The 15,909-nt window shown below is 44.0% G+C and overlaps 1 protein-coding gene across 11 annotated transcripts in view; it reads left to right on the top strand.

Moving 5' to 3' along the window:
• AZIN2 (antizyme inhibitor 2) overlaps positions 1 to 15,667 on the top strand; it is a 34,693-nt gene extending 19,026 nt beyond the window's left edge. For 9 of the 11 annotated variants that reach the window (XM_027109221.1, XM_027109224.1, XM_027109219.1 and 6 more), the window contains 2 exons: positions 11,845 to 12,059; positions 15,180 to 15,667. In XM_027109221.1, the coding sequence (XP_026965022.1) occupies positions 11,845 to 12,059; positions 15,180 to 15,318 (354 nt within the window). In that variant the 3' untranslated portion in view covers positions 15,319 to 15,667. Of the gene's footprint in view, positions 1 to 11,844; positions 12,060 to 13,138; positions 13,385 to 15,179 lie in introns of those variants that run through there. The other 2 variants (XM_027109216.1, XM_027109222.1) reach the window with 2 other exon arrangements.
• Positions 15,668 to 15,909: the final 242 nt, after the last annotated feature.

The raw sequence follows: 15,909 nt of genomic DNA, 5'->3' as shown, positions 1-15,909 counted from the left end.
GAGAGAGAGAGAGGGAGAGAGAGAGAGGGAGAGAGAGAGTAGTACACAAACTACAACAGTGTCATGAGAAAAGTACAAAAACTACAGAACAAATGTTATTGAACTTTTTTCAAAAATATTTTAGTAGTTGTCACTAAAAGATAAGGACTTAAAAAAAGAACACAGTAACATCACCAAACTAACAAATGAGCAGTTCCATAGTATCCCCTGTCGTCTAGTTAGTGTTCAGATCTCCCCTCATAAATGGTTTATATAGTTGATTTTACAGGTGAGAAAACTGAGGCATAGGGTGGTGAAGCAACTGACTCAAAACTCACACAGTTGATAAAGGAATAAACTGTAGACCGTTGGGGGCAGAGTTCCTGTCTTATTCATCTTTGATTACCTGTCTGCTGCCAAAGAACAAGCTCTTGACTATTGATACTTTCCTATAAAATGATGGCCTCTCTATAAAATCACCGCCTCCTTGTAAAATCTCGCCACTGTTGGGCATTTGGGCATTGCTAATTTTTGTTTATTCTTATTCATGTTTCTATGAGTACTCCCTCTGCCTAGAATGCTCTTTGTTAGTCTCTTTGTATGCTGGCTCAATGCACATGCTTAAAGTATATTCCCTTTTAAAAACTATTTTCTTTTCTTTTTTTATACATCTTTATTGGAGTATAATTGCTTCACAATGCTGTGTTAGTTTCTGTTGTACAATAAAGTGAATCAGCCATATGCATACATATATCCCCATATCCCCTCCCCCTTGAGCTTCCCTCCCACTCTCCGTATCCCACCCCTCTAGGTCGTTGCAAAGCACTGAGCTGATCTTCCTGTGCTATGCGGCTGCTTCCCACTAGCCATCCATTTAAGACTTGGTAGTGTATATATGTCCATGCTTCTCTCACTTTGCCCCAGCTTCCCCCTCCCCCACCCCGTCTCTGGAATAGGACTATCGGGTAAAATGATTTGAGCATTTTTATGCCTCTTGATACATATTGTCAGATTGTTTTCCTCAAAGCTTGGACCAATATTTATTGTTACCATTTGTATCATTTCACAATAAGCTCACCAGCATTATGTGCTGTGAACATTTTCTTTTTTCTATTTTTTCTTTTTATTTAAAAAATTTAAAAAGTTTTTGGCTGTGTTGGGTCTTTGTTGCTGTGTGGGCTTTCTCTAGTTGCGGCGAGCGGGGGCTGCTCTTCGTTGCGGTGCCCGGGCTTCTCATTGCAGTGGCTTCTCTTGTTGCGAAGCACGGGCTCTAGGCGCGCAGGCTTCAGTAGTTGCAGCACTTGGGCTCAGTAGTTGCAGCGCGTGGGCTCTAGGGCACGCGGGCTTCAGTAGCTGTGGCGTGTGGGCTCGGTAGCTGTGGCTTGTAGGCTCTAGAGCGCAGGCTCAGTAGTTGTTGTGCACGGACTTGGTTGCTTCATGGCATGTGAGATCTTCCCGGACCAGGGATCGAACCCGAGTCCCCTGCATTGGCAGGCGGATTCTTAAGCACTGCACCGCCAGGGAAGTCCATGACCTTTTTCTTGTTGGCTAATTTATCTGAAATGGTATACCTCAATATTTCTTTCATTCTTGTTTCTTTGACAAGGATAAAACCTTTTTTTTTTGGTTTATTTTATTTCCTTTGATGTTAATGTCTTTTTTTTTAAGTGATCCTTTTTTTAAAAAAATAAATACGTTTATCTATTTACTTTTGGCTGTGTTGGGTCTTCCTTGCTGCGTGGGCTTTCTCTAGTTGCGGCGAGCGGGGAGTACTCTTGGTTGCGGCGTGTGAGCTTCTCATTGTGGTGGCTTCTCTTGTTGCAGAGCGTGGGCTCTAGGCGCGCAGGCTTCAGTAGTTGTGGCACACAGGCTCAGTAGTTGTGGCTTGCAGGCTCTAGAGCGCAGGCTCAGTAGTTGTGGCACACGGACTTAGTTGCTCCGCGGCATGTGGGAGCTTCCCAGACCAGGGATTGAACCCGTGTCCCCTGCATTGGCAGGCGGATTCTTAACCACTGCACCGCCAGGGAAGTCCCGTCAATATATTTTTATATCCTCTGTTCGCCTAATTTGGGAGGTCTTAAAGTTTTTTTTTTCTTGCAAATGAAGATGAGCCTGCATATGCATGTGTGTATGTATTTAATATAATATTTGATACATATATTTTTTCTTAATCCGATGGTTTATTATTTTAGTTTTGTGATTTTTTGTTATTCTTTCATAGAAGTTTCAACACACTATCATATATCTTAACTAAGTGTGCTGCAATTAATAGTAAGGAAATTTGTCTCTAACTGCTCTGCGGTTTATAGATTACCATATATATGGTGTATATATATAACAAATAGAACATTTATTGGAGAAAAATTTAGCACAAACAGTAAAATAAAATAACCCACTAATCCCACCATTCAGAGACAACTATTGTTAAAATTTACTTTCATTCCTGTTTTTTTAAGTGTCATAGTGCACATTGTTTTTAACTTAAAAAAATTATATACTATGAGATATGGTTTTCTTTACTGATATGTTAGATGGACTCTTTATTTATAAACATTTTAAATGTTCACTGAGTGGTCTAAAATGACATATATTTAGGATATAAAGATGCAATTCAATAAATGGGAATTAGCACTTCATAAATGCAAGGTATAGTTAGGTGTGGGGAGGTACCCAGAGTGGGCAAGTACCATGGGAGTTTTACGAGAATCTTGGGAAGCAAAATTCAGGGTACAAGCTCTAGTTGCCCCACTCTGTACAGAGACACCCCCCCCCCTTGAAAAGATTGGGCTTTCTTACTTGTCATTGTATTTTATTCTAATTATTTATGGTTTAAAAAGTGTGAATCCGTATGGAATATATTGCAGTAGTACTTGTCAGGTCTGAATCTGGTTAGTTCTTGCCTTAACAATTCTTAAGTAATGATTTCTAACCCTTTTTTTATTTCTGCTTTGCCATACTGTACATTAATTTCATTTTTTTTCAATGATCTCTAGTTTTTATCCCATTCTTTTGACAACAGCTTTGTGCTATGTTTAGAAAACTGGTAGGGTGCCTTCTATTTCCAGCAATGTGGTAGACTAGATACCCCAAACAGCCTCCCCACTGACAACAAAGAAAACTGTGTCCTGACTTAAGAGATAGCAGGGAATCTTCAGAGGTCAAAAAATAAGTGAAAGTAGGAATCTCCATTTCACTTAGAGTAAATGCCAGTCAACTCACCAGCCTGAGGGATCCTTTTTAAATGTAAGTCAAATCATGTCTCTTTTCTACCTAAAACCCTTCTTTGGCTCCTGTCTCACTCCATATTAAAGCCAGAGCCCTTACAGTAGCTCCCGCAGCCCTTTGTGATCTGACTCTGTTTCCTCTCTGACCACCTCCCCTACGCTCTTCGCCTTGCTCACCCCACTCTAATCATATCGGCCTCCTTGCAGTTCCTTGAACTCACCCAGCATGTTCCTGCCTCAGCATCTTTGCACCAGCTTTCCCCTCTGCCTGGATCACTTTTCTAGGTACCACACTGGTTCACTCCTCACCTCCTTTAGGTCCTTGCCCTAAAGGAGGCCTACCCTGACATCTTACACCTTATTTAATATTACACCTGTACCCCCCACCTGGTCTTTTGTTTTTTAATTACTTTGTAACACAGTATATAACTTCTTTATTTTGTTTTCCTCCCTCCTGCTAGACTATAAATTCCATGAGGACAAGGATCTTTGTCTATTTTGTTCACTAGTGTGTCCCAAGCACATACAACAGTGACTGTTCAAATATGCGTTAAGTGAATTAATTAATCCAGAGAGAAAACCTAACTCTGAAACTGGCTTTCTCTCTGGGAGGTGTATACTGAATCCTTTTAGCACTGATCTTCAGTTTTCATAGTTGTGTGTGTTCCTAGGGACTAGTCAAGATAGAGAATATGATAGGATCCCTCACATAAAGCTGGGAACCCTGAAAAAGTACATAATCATTAGTGTAAGAGAATATTAGGAAAAACTCCCACAGAGGAGGACAGCAAGAAAACTTGTCTGTTTTGATCTTATTAGTAGTTGGAAGAGAGCAAAAAAATGAGAATTTGAAACCACAAGCCGGCCTTTTCTTGGGTTTGTTGCCCAAATTCATATTAACTGTGTGGTCTGAAAAACCTCAAGCCTAGAATTCATTTTATCTTGCAGAAGCAAACACAAATTCTCTCTGGAGGAGGACTTCTCAACCTAGGCTTTTAAAAATTCTCACAGATAAATTTCCAAGGTACATGAGATCACAATAAAAAATCACAAAACACAAAGAAACAAGTCACCATGAGGGGGAACCAGCAGAAGCAATAGACAGCAGATTCAAACCTGCAATTACTACATGTACTGGAATTATCAGATGCTAAAAATAAAAATATTTACAATATTTAAAGAAATAAAAATTGAAAATATGACCCAAAAGTAAGCAAATATAAAAACATGAACTAACAGATTTTTAAAAGGACTAAATAGAACTTTTAGAAATGAAATATATGAAAATTGAACTTATGCACAGGGTAAGAAAGATATTAGAGACAGTTGAAGAGAGAATTAGGGAATGGGAAGATAGAGCTGAAGAAACTATGCAAATGTAGCACAAAGAGACAGAGATAGGAAAGAAAATAAGAAAGGCAAAGGAAGTGGTAGATAGAATGAGAAGGCATAATGTCTAATCATAGTTTCAGGAAGAGGTTGTATCAGAATACAGAAACGAGACAAGTAATTTGAACAGGGGAATTTTAATATAAAGAATTGCTAACTTTAAAGATGGTTAATTACTAAAAAGGATAAAAGCAGTTACTACCCCTGGTAAGGGAGAGTGAAAAAGGAAGAAACTTAGAGGAGGGCTTCTCCCTCCAAGGCTGAGATTGAAACCTTTAAAGAGAGACTGTGGCTATTACAAGGATGTGCAGCCTATCAGTGGCAAAGAAACTTTCAGAGGGTTCCCAACACAACTGCATCACAGAAGCAGCCTGCTGCGGAGTGGAGGGAAGCTTGTTGGACTGTGCAGGCCAAAGTTGAACTGTGGGGGCCACTGAAGTGAATGCAACCAGACCCTCATACCCTGAACCAGAGGTGGCCACACAGAAAACATCATGCTAAAAGGAGGAAAGTCCTTTCTTCCTGATCTGTTCTTGCAGTGTCTTTCCAGCAACTTCTATTGACAAAGCCTAACATAGAGATGGATAGTAAAGAAGAAATGTCTTACTCCAGCATCACAAACCAGGGCAAAGAAGGGTGGATTTGGAGCTGAGAGGCAAAATAAATAAATTAAAATTTAAAAAATTAATAGCTGGCAGAGAGTTAATAAAATGAAAGAGAGGAACACTTATTCTTAGATTTGGGAAATCCAACAAATTCCAAGTATGTTACCTAAAAATAAATCCATACCTAGACAACATATTAGTGAAACTGAATACCAAAGACAAGGAGAAGATCATAAAACTAGTGAGAGAAATGAGACAGATAGAAGAATACCTGTAGAAGAATGTTAATTAGACTTACAGCTTATTTTTCTCTTGTAACAATGGAAGGCAGAAGATAGTGGAATAGCAGCTTCAATCTATCAACCTAGAATTTTATATCCAGCAAAATTGTTTTTCAAGAATGAGTATGAAATAAAGGCATTTTCCGACAAGCAAATACTGAGAGAGATCTTCATTAAAGGAAATTCTAAAGGATATATTTCAGACATAAGGAAAATTATCCAGATGGATGGTCTGAGTTGCAGGAAGGAATGATGAGCAAAGGTAGGTAAATATGCAGGTATATTTAAAGGATCACTGACTGGCACCAGCATCACCACCACCAACAATTATGTGACTAGAACAAGACCCTGAAGTTTATTTTACTCTTATGCAACTGTCTGGATGCAGGCAATTCAGAGCTGGTATAGTGGTTTCATATTCACATGGAACCATATGGCTTTCAGTTGTACCTGTTTCTAGGTGTTGCCCCCATCTTGGTAGGTGCATTTTGAAGCTCCAGCCATTATAGGAAATAAGAGAAGTCCCTCTGCCAGTTGTCTTTCAAGGAAATTTCCTGAAAGTACTTATGCTTTTATCTTATGGCCATAACTACCTGCAAGGGAAGTTGAGAAATATAGTCTTTATTCTAGGTGGACATGTGCCCAGCAAACATTGAAGATTGGAATTGCTGGGGGTAGGCAACTAGCAGTCTCTGTCACAAACAAGATAGACTAAAACACTGGATAGCAATAGAATGTAAGTTGGGAGGTAGAGTGACCAAGCTGGTCTTCTAAGATTTTGAATTGTTTGAGCAGAAGGTAAAGATATCGATTAATTTTAGACTTTATGTTAGGTATGCATGTTAAAATGTAAATGTCTAGAGTAACCACTAAAATAATAGAAGTTTATTAAAATAGTTTGGTTTGGAGAGTGGCATAAAAACATAGACCAGCAAAACATAGTTGAGAGCACAAAAAAGATCCACATATATCTGGAAACTTGATTTGACAGCACTTGCAAAGCATATCGTTAGGAATCGTTTAATATATGATGCTAGACCACCTGATTGTCCATATGCAAAAAATGAAACTGGATCCCTATCTTACACCATACATATATATAAATTCCAGAGACCAATATAGGAGAGTATCTGTTTGGCCTTGAAATAGGAAAAAACAGTGAAGAATATCTTTAAAACCAAAAAGGAAGACAGATATTTGTCTACATTAAAATGAAGAGCTTCTGCTCATCTGTTAGTGAAAGGAAGGAGGCAACCATAAAGTGGGAGAAAAATACTGAAACACATATAATTGATAAGGGATTAGTAGAGAGAATATATGAAGGATTCTTAAAAAGGAAACAGAGACAAATAAGAATCTTATGAAAATAAGGGGAAAAAAGTGAAGCAGAAAGCAATAGAAATAGGGGCAAAAGACTTTAACAGGCAGTTCACAGAAGAGGAAAGCCAAATAGAAAATGCAAAGGTGCTCAACCTCATTGGTAATCAAGAAAATGCAAAGTAAAAGGAAAACAAGATACATCTTCTACCAACTAGATTAGAAAAAAATGTAAAGCATGACAATATCAAGTGTTGGTGGCATATAGAGAGTTGGATCTCTTAGATACTGCTAGGTGGAGTTGGTATTTCTACTTTGGGAAACAAGTTGGCATTATTTAGGTAAAGTTAGACATGTGTACACTCTCCCAGCAAGTTCCTAGGTATATATTGCATAGAAACTCTGGGCATGTGTATTTGAAGAGATGTCAGAATGTTCACAGGAGCAATTTCTATAATACAAAACATTGGAAACAACCTTAATGTTGTCTTGATGCTGGGTTATCAAATAAATTACAGTGTATTCCATACAATGAATTCTATGCAGCTTATTGTGAATTATATCTACATGCATCAGTTGGATGAATCTTGGGAATGTAAGTTTCAAATAAACAAAAAAGCAAGTTGCAGAGATTACATACCCTATATTTCCAATCATATACATTTTAAAAAGTGCAAAATCAAATTCTAAATTGTTTAGGGTTAGGTATACTCATGGAAAAAAGTAAAGCAAAAGAATAATGAAAACAAAATTCTGGATAATGGTTACCTCTGGAGGAGTTTGGGAAGGGACATGTCATTGGGATGGGGATTTCAAAGATAGAGGAAATGTTCTATTTCTTTAGCTGGGCAGTGGGTACACAGATATTCATTTTATCATTATTCTTTTTATTTTACACATGAAACAAATGTCCTTTTGTATGAATTAAACATTTAACAAAAAATTGAGTCTGTCACTGCTACTTACTAATATTCTGTGATAGGCTCATGTTTATTTTTTGTCATATTGTTTCTAATGTTTAAAAAGATATCCTGGGAGTTTTAATTAGTCGTAGCATATTTAATCAATTAAACTGGAGAGAATTCTTTTTTGCTTTACTCAGCTTTTCTAGCTAGGAGAGGATAGAGCTCTTGTATTTTATCTCTCCTTTTAAGGTTTTATTATTTTCTTTGAATAAGTATTATTGTGGCCCAAGTACATCCCTGAGTTTAGTAATGCTTTCATTACTGTCGTGAGTGAAGACGGTCCCCTGTGTGTTTGAGCGGAGACACTGGCTTGCATGCTGAAACTCACTGAGCTCTTCTAGTAACTACCTCTCTCCCCTTTGTTTGCCACGTGGGCAAGTGTTATCTGCAATGTGATATTTTATTTCTTCACTTTCTCTATACTGTTTATTTTTTCCCTACTAGCTATTGCCAGCATTTCTCATGACAGAAAGCTTCAGACTTGGAGTCAGAAGATGTGGGTCTGAGTCCTGGCTCTGCCATATAGTAGCTGAGTAACATTAGGCAAATTACTTAACCTCTCTGGGCCCTGTTTCTCTCGTTTCTTCATCTGGAAAATGAGGGGGCTTAACTTTAATTACTAAGGTTGCTTCTAGTTCTGAAATGAAGCCATTCTAGTGTATCTCCATTAAGTTAGAGTTGGCTCCTTATTTTAAATAGTTTCTCTTCGTTGTGGGGTTTAGTTTTGTCTGTAGTTTTAATCAAGGAGAGATGCTATAGGCTATTGAATGCCATGTTGACGTGTATTGGGAAAATTTAATTTGAATTGTAGATCTATATTTTCCATATTATGATGAAGCCAGTGATTGCCTTGCTCATATCATCCCTGCCTTCCATTTAGAGACAAATTATGTGATCATTGAAAGTGATTCTTTGAATATGAGTGTGGATTTGATTAGCTAGGGATTCATTTTGGATTTTTGCCTATATGTTCACGAGTGAGATTTTGATCATAGGCTTTTATTCTGTTTCCTCTTTTTCCTTTTTGTGTGCAGCCCTTGCTCATGCCATTTTTTTCCCTTTGAAAATATTTCTGTATACTTTATGCAGTATAGGAGTTAATTGATTTATTGTTTAAAAGTTGGGGAACTATTTAGGGATTCCATCAAAGCCATGTGCCATTCTAAATGTTTCACCTTGTTTCATCTGTGGATCTGCTCACCTACTGGGTCTCTTTGAGGAAAGCAGCCATTCAGGTGCAGCTAGGAGGCACCTTGTCTGGGACCACCTGAAGTTCTGCTGCTAACCCCCTCCAGAACCTGAAGCAGGTCATTTCTTCTGAGTTTTCTCATCCGTAACATGGGAATTGCAACTGCCTCCCAGATGAGGTGTGAAGTAGTGGTGGGCATGCTTTGTAAAGTAGGAACCCTCTGCCCTCTCTCTCAGAGGGGGCCCTAGTAGCAGACTGGGTATCTTATATTTTTACAGGTGCCTGTCCATTTCCATTCAGTTTTCCGACTCATAAACAGAGCTGAGACTTACAAGCCTGTCCCCACATGCTTTTGGAACATTTATTTTGCATATTCCTTTTTTGTTTCCTTTTCTTTTTAAAGGTTTTAAATGATAATTGCATTATTTCCTGTGAAGTTTTAAAATCTTTCTTTTCCACCCATTTTTAATTTATACCACTACTAAGAAGTGAGAGAACTCTGATTATAACTCAAGGGTTCCTTTTTATCTTATTGTGGAAGAATCTTTGGAACCTATTTTCTTAAGGATCCTCATGGATACAATTATATAGCATTTCCTCTCACAATTCTTTAAAGGTTAGCTTATTGTTTTATTTGGTTTTTTGTTTTAAGTTTTTTAAAAATTATTTATTTATTTGGCTGCGTTTGGTCTTCGTTGCTGCGCGTGGGCGAGCAGGGGCTACTCTTTGTTGTGGTGCGTGGGCTTCTCATTGCGGTGGCTTCTCTTGTTGCGGAGCACAGGCTCTAGGCGCGTGGGCTTCAGTAGTTGTGGCATGCGGGCTCAGTAGTTGTGGCTCGCGGGCTTAGTTGCTCTGCGGCATGTGGGATCTTCCCGGACCAGGGCTCCAACCTGTGTCCCCTGCATTGGCAGGTGGATTCTTAACCACTGCACCACTAGGGAAGTCCCTAGCTTATTGTTTTTTAAGAACTGGAGCTAAGGGAAATAATTCAGAGCAACTAAGATGAATTTTACTCATTAACAAGAAGCTTGTGAACAAGCTTGTTAAGTTATATGAACAAGGATATATTGGTTTATCTCGCTTTCCTAGAATGTGAGCTTCATGAGCACAGGAACTTTGTTTTTTTGTGTGTGTGTTCACTGATGCGTCTGCAGCTCCTAGATCAGAGCCTGGCATATAGTAGGTGCTTAATAAGTCCCTATTGAATGAATTAATGAGTATAGGATAGTTCTCATGTTTGATTTTAATAACGTGCATGTTTTTCTTTATTAATGAGACAGTGGCTTATGCATTACCCTTTTGTCAACTATGAGTATTATTTCTGCTTATGGCACCCATGACTCTTCTCAGTCTGACTCATTCCTGCTCCTGGCTGAGGTACTGAAACACCTTTCCTTCATCCTGCATTGGTTTCCTCCGCTGCCTCCTTCTAGGCTCTTTGATGGCTTCCATTCGTACCTTCTTTTTCTTTCTTTTTGGCTCTTCCTCTTTCTCATCACTCATGTATTCCCTATTCATTTATTCATTCATTCACTTAAGAAATATTATTGACAAAAGCACCTACTGTATGCCAGACTGCTAGGCTTGGAGGAGATGGGGGTAGACAACTGTCGTGATCTCTGGACTCATGGAATTTATAGTCTGACAGGGAAGACAGGCCTGGGTGATACATTTCATAAATATCTAATCATAAATCATAGTACGTGCTATGATGACAAAGCTTGGGGAGCCTTAGGAAAGCTTCCATGAGGAAGCTGAGATCTAAAGGAAAATTAGGAATTGGTAGGTTTGGAGCCTCAGGGAGTAGCATGGGGATGGCTGGGGCTGGGGGAAGGGAAGCAGGGTTTACCTGGGGAGCCTAGAGCAGCTGGACTAACTGGAACGAGGGGCTTTCAAGGGCATGATTCAGCCAGGATTCGCTTCTGTCCCTCTTTCAGTCATGACTCCTCCTCTAGGACCTGCCTGGCAGGATCCCTACACTGTGACAAACTGCAGTGATATCTTGGTTGTCCGCAAATGGCCTATGTTACAGATTTCTTCCTTGGATTTGGAAGTCACTTAAAAAAAAATAAAAATTTTATGTCATTGTTAGTTGTGTCTTTGGGTAAGTCACTTAACCTCTCAGAACCTTAGTTTCCCTGAAATGGGAGTAATTCTATCTACCCTGTGAGGTCCTCTGTGACCTCTGGCAGGTTACCCTGTGACTGTCTGTGGGAGGCCCGTCTTCCTCACCAGACTGAGAGCCCGAGGGAGGGAGGGAGGGAGGGTCTAACTCACTGGTGTGCTTCTAGCTCCTGTTACCAGGCCTAGCATGGAAGGAGGGGATTGTGGAGGCCTGCATAGAAGAAGGAGCCCCAGGGCTGCGTCCAGAGGACAATCTCTGATTTGAGGGAGGGGGTAGGGCTGCAGAGGGGGGGACTCACCCAGGGTCTGGAAAGTGGCAGACACACCAGTGAAGGCCCAAGCCGGGAGCTGACAGCAACACCAACAATAATAGAGATAGTGCTAACTTACTGGGCCCTTGCCATGTGCCAGACACTGTTCTACATGCTCTACCTATACTCATTTATCCTTTCAGTAGCCCTGTGAGGTAGGTACTGTTATTATTCCCATTTTACAAGTGAGCAAACTGAGGCACAGAGGGATAAAGTATCTTGCCCAAGGTCACCCAACTAGCAAGTATTGGAGTCTGGATGTAAGACCAGGCACTATGCCTTCTGAGTGTAGGAAGCAATGAATGCAGAGAAGTGGGAGGGCCTTAACTGCAGGCTTAGAGGCCCATCAAGTCTTTATTCTATTGGCTCTGGGAGCCATGCAGGCTTCGGAGGGAGGGGGTGCTCAGGCTGTGCACGTATGCCCAGGAAAGCTGACCGTTGTCATCCTTCTCTCCTGCAGAAACCATCCACGGAGCAGCCCCTGTACAGCAGCAGCCTATGGGGCCCAGTGATCGATGGCTGTGACTGCATAGCTGAGGGCCTGTGGCTGCCGCAACTACATGTAGGGGACTGGCTGGTCTTTGAGAACATGGGCGCCTACACTGTGGGCATGGGTTCCCTCCTCGGGGGCACCCAGACCTGCCGCATCACCTATGCCATGTCCCGGGTGGCCTGGTAAGGGGGCCCTGCTGGGAAATGGAGTGGGGGGAGAAGGGAGCAGCCTGGGCAGAAGCAATAAGGGGAACCCCAGGTCTGGGTCCCTGTTCCTGGGTAGCCCAATGTGACAAGTAGCTGTTGGCTGCTGATTCCAAGTGAGGCCTGTGCTTGGCTGTGGCCATGAATGAGACTGAGCTTCCCTTGAGGAGCTCAGAGTCCCGTGAGAGACACAGGAGCAGACAGACACTCCTGATAATGCAGTGCTGGAGGGAGGGGGGCAGGCTCTGGAGGCTTAGAGCCCAGCTCCCAACCCAAGGCCCAGATCTCCCTCCCTGAGGAAGGAAGGATGAAGCCAAAGCCTGGTGGACGAGTGGGAGTTGGGTGGCAGGAGGGGTGGGAAGCGGGTTCCAGGCAGAAGGAACAGGGAGCGAGCATAACTTCAGGAAACTACACGAGGTTGGTCGGGGCTGGAGAAGGAGCAGGGTTGGATCTGGGAAGGGACTTGAAGGAAGTTGAGAGCTTTGAGCAGCAGCATGCAGGGGCTGGTTCGAAGCCTGAAAGACCGCTCTGACTACTGGGTGGATTAAGAGAAGACGAGGGCAGATGTAGATAGAGCTGATCACTTGGGTGGCTGCTTTGTGACTCGGGAAAGACAAAGACTCGCCTGCTCACTGAGCTCGCCCACGGCAGGCCAGCAGTGGGATCCAGTGAGGCCAGATGGAAAGAAAACTAACTCTAACCCTAACCCTAACCCTAACCCTAAACCGTTGAAACTTTCTGTCAGGCCCTACATTAGGCACCTTTTGACGATTTCCTTTTACCCACACAAACAGAGGTCACACAGCTGGTCAGTGATGAAGAAGCCCCCTCTTTGGGGGCTGGGGCAGTTGGGAGGGGCTTTTATAATAGGCCCTCAGGCATGAGTGTAGCCTGTGTCCCCAGGGACATGCTGGGTTCCTGAGCCTCTTCCCTGCACCCCCCACCCCCGCCCACCCCCACCGGAACAGTGCTACCAAATGCCAGGCCTGACGGGGCTCAGTATCAAAGTTGCATGTCATTTATCCAGTCAACAGACCTGTTGTTTCTACTCCCTGCAGGGGCACAGGATAGGCTGATGCCACCGTTTTGACATCAGGGGTCTGTTTTGACAAGGCCTAAAAAACAGAAGTAAAAAAACAATAATCACACAGACTTCCTTATCCCATCCTGGCACCGTCACCAGCAAACACAGTTGGATGAGGCTGCAGGGAGTCAGATGCACTCATTACTTAGGAACACAAAATTTTGATGTATTGAAATGGCCATGTCAGAAAATTCCCCATATTAAAGGGGCCTCATCAAAATGTCCTACTTTAGAGTCTGGCTCTGTGCTGGGTCCTGGCGGGTAAAAGAGCATCTGAGAACGTGGCGAGCCAAGGCACAGACCTGCATACACAGACCCTGGCATAGAGAGTGCCAAGGTCACTAGGGAGGGAGGGCCAGCAGGCTGGGGAGGTGGTCAGGGCTGCTTCTCAGGAGGCCTGATGGGTAAGGAGGGCCAGGCAAGCTGACAGGAGGGTCGTCTGGGCCAGGAGGGGTAGGGGCTTCAGAGTCTAGTCCATCCAAGGAGTTTTTAGTAGCTCTGGCTGGCTGGAGTGGACTGTGGGGAAGAATAGATCAAGAAGAAGCTTGGAGGCCCAGGTTGGACTTGATCTTGAAGGCAGTAGGGAGCCAGTGAGGGGTTCTAAGAAACTTATCTTTCAAAACCCATTTTGAAAGATAAGGCGACAGAGGCTCAGACAGAGGGTGCTTGGCCCAGAGGACCTCCCACCTGGAAGGGAACGGCCTGACTGGACTCCGCAAAGATACTGACTACTGATTTGCTGCTGAATTGCACATATCGGCAAAGAGGGAGGCCTTCCTGCAGGTGGGGGACTAGAATAACCTGGAAGTATGAAGGGAGGGAAGGGAAGATGTAGGTGGAAGAGGGAGGGTTTTGTGGGGAAGCAGAACTTGGCAGAAGTAAAGGACAGGCTGTCCTGCTGCCCCTACCCCCAGGCCTCTTGACACTGAACCCAGTACTCTTTCCCTGTCCTCCTACCCAGCGTCCACCCCTCCTCACCAAGTGTTTACCATGTACCAGCCTGCTGTTGGGGCCACTAGGCAGTGAGTAACTCAGACATATCCCCTGCCCTGCTATAGTTGGAGGAATGTCAGGGAAGCAGGCATTGAACCCTTGTTGCTATGAAGGAGTACACTGGGCTGTGGGACTCAGCGAACGGTTGATGATGCAGGCAGAGGCCGGATGTGCACAGGCCTAGGATGAGATGTGAGCCCAAAAGATGGCTGCTGTGGCTGGCAACCAGGCAGCACTGTTGTGTGTGATGGGAGAGGCTGGCAGGGCCCAGATCTTGTGGGGCCTGAGAGTGGAAGCAAACTGCTGGCGACTCAAGAGCAGGGGTTTGCGTTTTGGGAAGATGAATCTGGGTCAGAATTGTCCAGAGGGGGCAAGAGCAGATCAGGGAGACTGCACTTTCCCGGCTAGAGATGGTGGTCTCAGCGGGAATGGAGAGAAACAGGTACCTTTGAGGATGCTCAGGAACTAGGCTCAGCAGGGATCTACTGGGTGTGGGAAGAAGACAACGTGTGGCAAGAGCACGAGCCGTTTATTAACGTGGGGATGTAGGAGAAACAGCTTGTAGAGTTTTTGAGGGGAGGCAGATGATTCTTTTAAAGTACTAAGCTTGGGATATGAAGAACGTGGGCACTGAAGTGAGCATTGGGTTGAGTCCTAGTTCTACCACCTTCTAGGGTAGAAGATGTGACCTTGGGCAGGTAACTTCTGAGTCTCAATTTCCTCAGAGTAAAATGGGGTCGATAACGTCACCCTTACAGGGTTTTGGGAGGATACTAGATACTGTAAGCAAAGTGCCTGGCCCAATAGTGGGCACATCAATGAACGTGGGTTCCTCTCCCTTGTGGGGGTAGACTATGGGGGAGAAGGGAGCAGCAGAGGAAGAAGGGGCAGCAGGCCTTCCCCTGCCCCTGCCCCTGGGTTCTGCGGCCCCAGTGGCGCCAGGTCTTCCAGTGCATCGGCCAGCAGTGCCTGGCCTGCGGGCCCCGTGCTGGCTGCCTCCAGGGACCCCCTCTCACTTGCAGGGAAGCCCTGCGAGGGCAGCTGCTGCCTGCAGAACAGGATGAGGACGCCGAGGGCACGTGCAGGCCTCTGTCCTGTGGCTGGGAGATCACAGACACCTTGTGCATGGGCCCTGTCTTCACCCCGGCGAGCATCATGTGAGCGGGACCTGTCCCCCCGCCCCCGGAGAACCCCAGCGGGGCCGCAGAGACGCCTCTGGGAGCGGAGGGGAAGGTGGCGATTAGGAGCACCCTCTGGCCAGGACTCCGGCGCTCACTTTGCCGGCCCCACGCTCCCCCTGCAGTGTTTCTGCCCTGTAAATAGGACCAGTCTTGCGCTCCCTGTAGTTCAAGTACGCAACATAAATCCTGTGCCTCCCAGTTGTGTCTGCCTCCTCTGCAGCGCCAGGGGCCTGGTCAGCCAGGTATGGGGGTGTTCTTGGGGTCTCCCTTGGTCTGCTTCCTACCTTTGTAAATATGAAGCGAATAAATATTTAGGTTGTTTAATACGCCAGTGGAACCCGGCAGTTCAGTCAACGAAGCAGCCTGGGTGAGGCCAGGGCCGAGACTTCCCCACCCTACTATGATAACCCCATGCCCTCTGCTTCGGTCCTGACCCGCTGCAGTGTGGGCACCTCCCACTGGCACCCAGCTTCTCTAACTCATCTCTCTCGTCTTCACAAGCTTCCATGCCTGGCTTTGTGAGGAAGGGGGAGCTGTCAGGGTCTGGGGTCGGGGTCACGGTTGTCTCTGT

Source organism: Aethalodelphis obliquidens, unplaced genomic scaffold (assembly GCF_003676395.1).
Source record: "Aethalodelphis obliquidens isolate GAN/ISIS:26980383/991018 unplaced genomic scaffold, ASM367639v1 scaffold9, whole genome shotgun sequence".
Classification (NCBI taxonomy): domain Eukaryota; kingdom Metazoa; phylum Chordata; class Mammalia; order Artiodactyla; family Delphinidae; genus Aethalodelphis; species Aethalodelphis obliquidens.
The sequence above is the reverse complement of the archived record's forward strand: the minus strand, read 5'-3'. Positions and strand labels throughout refer to the sequence as shown.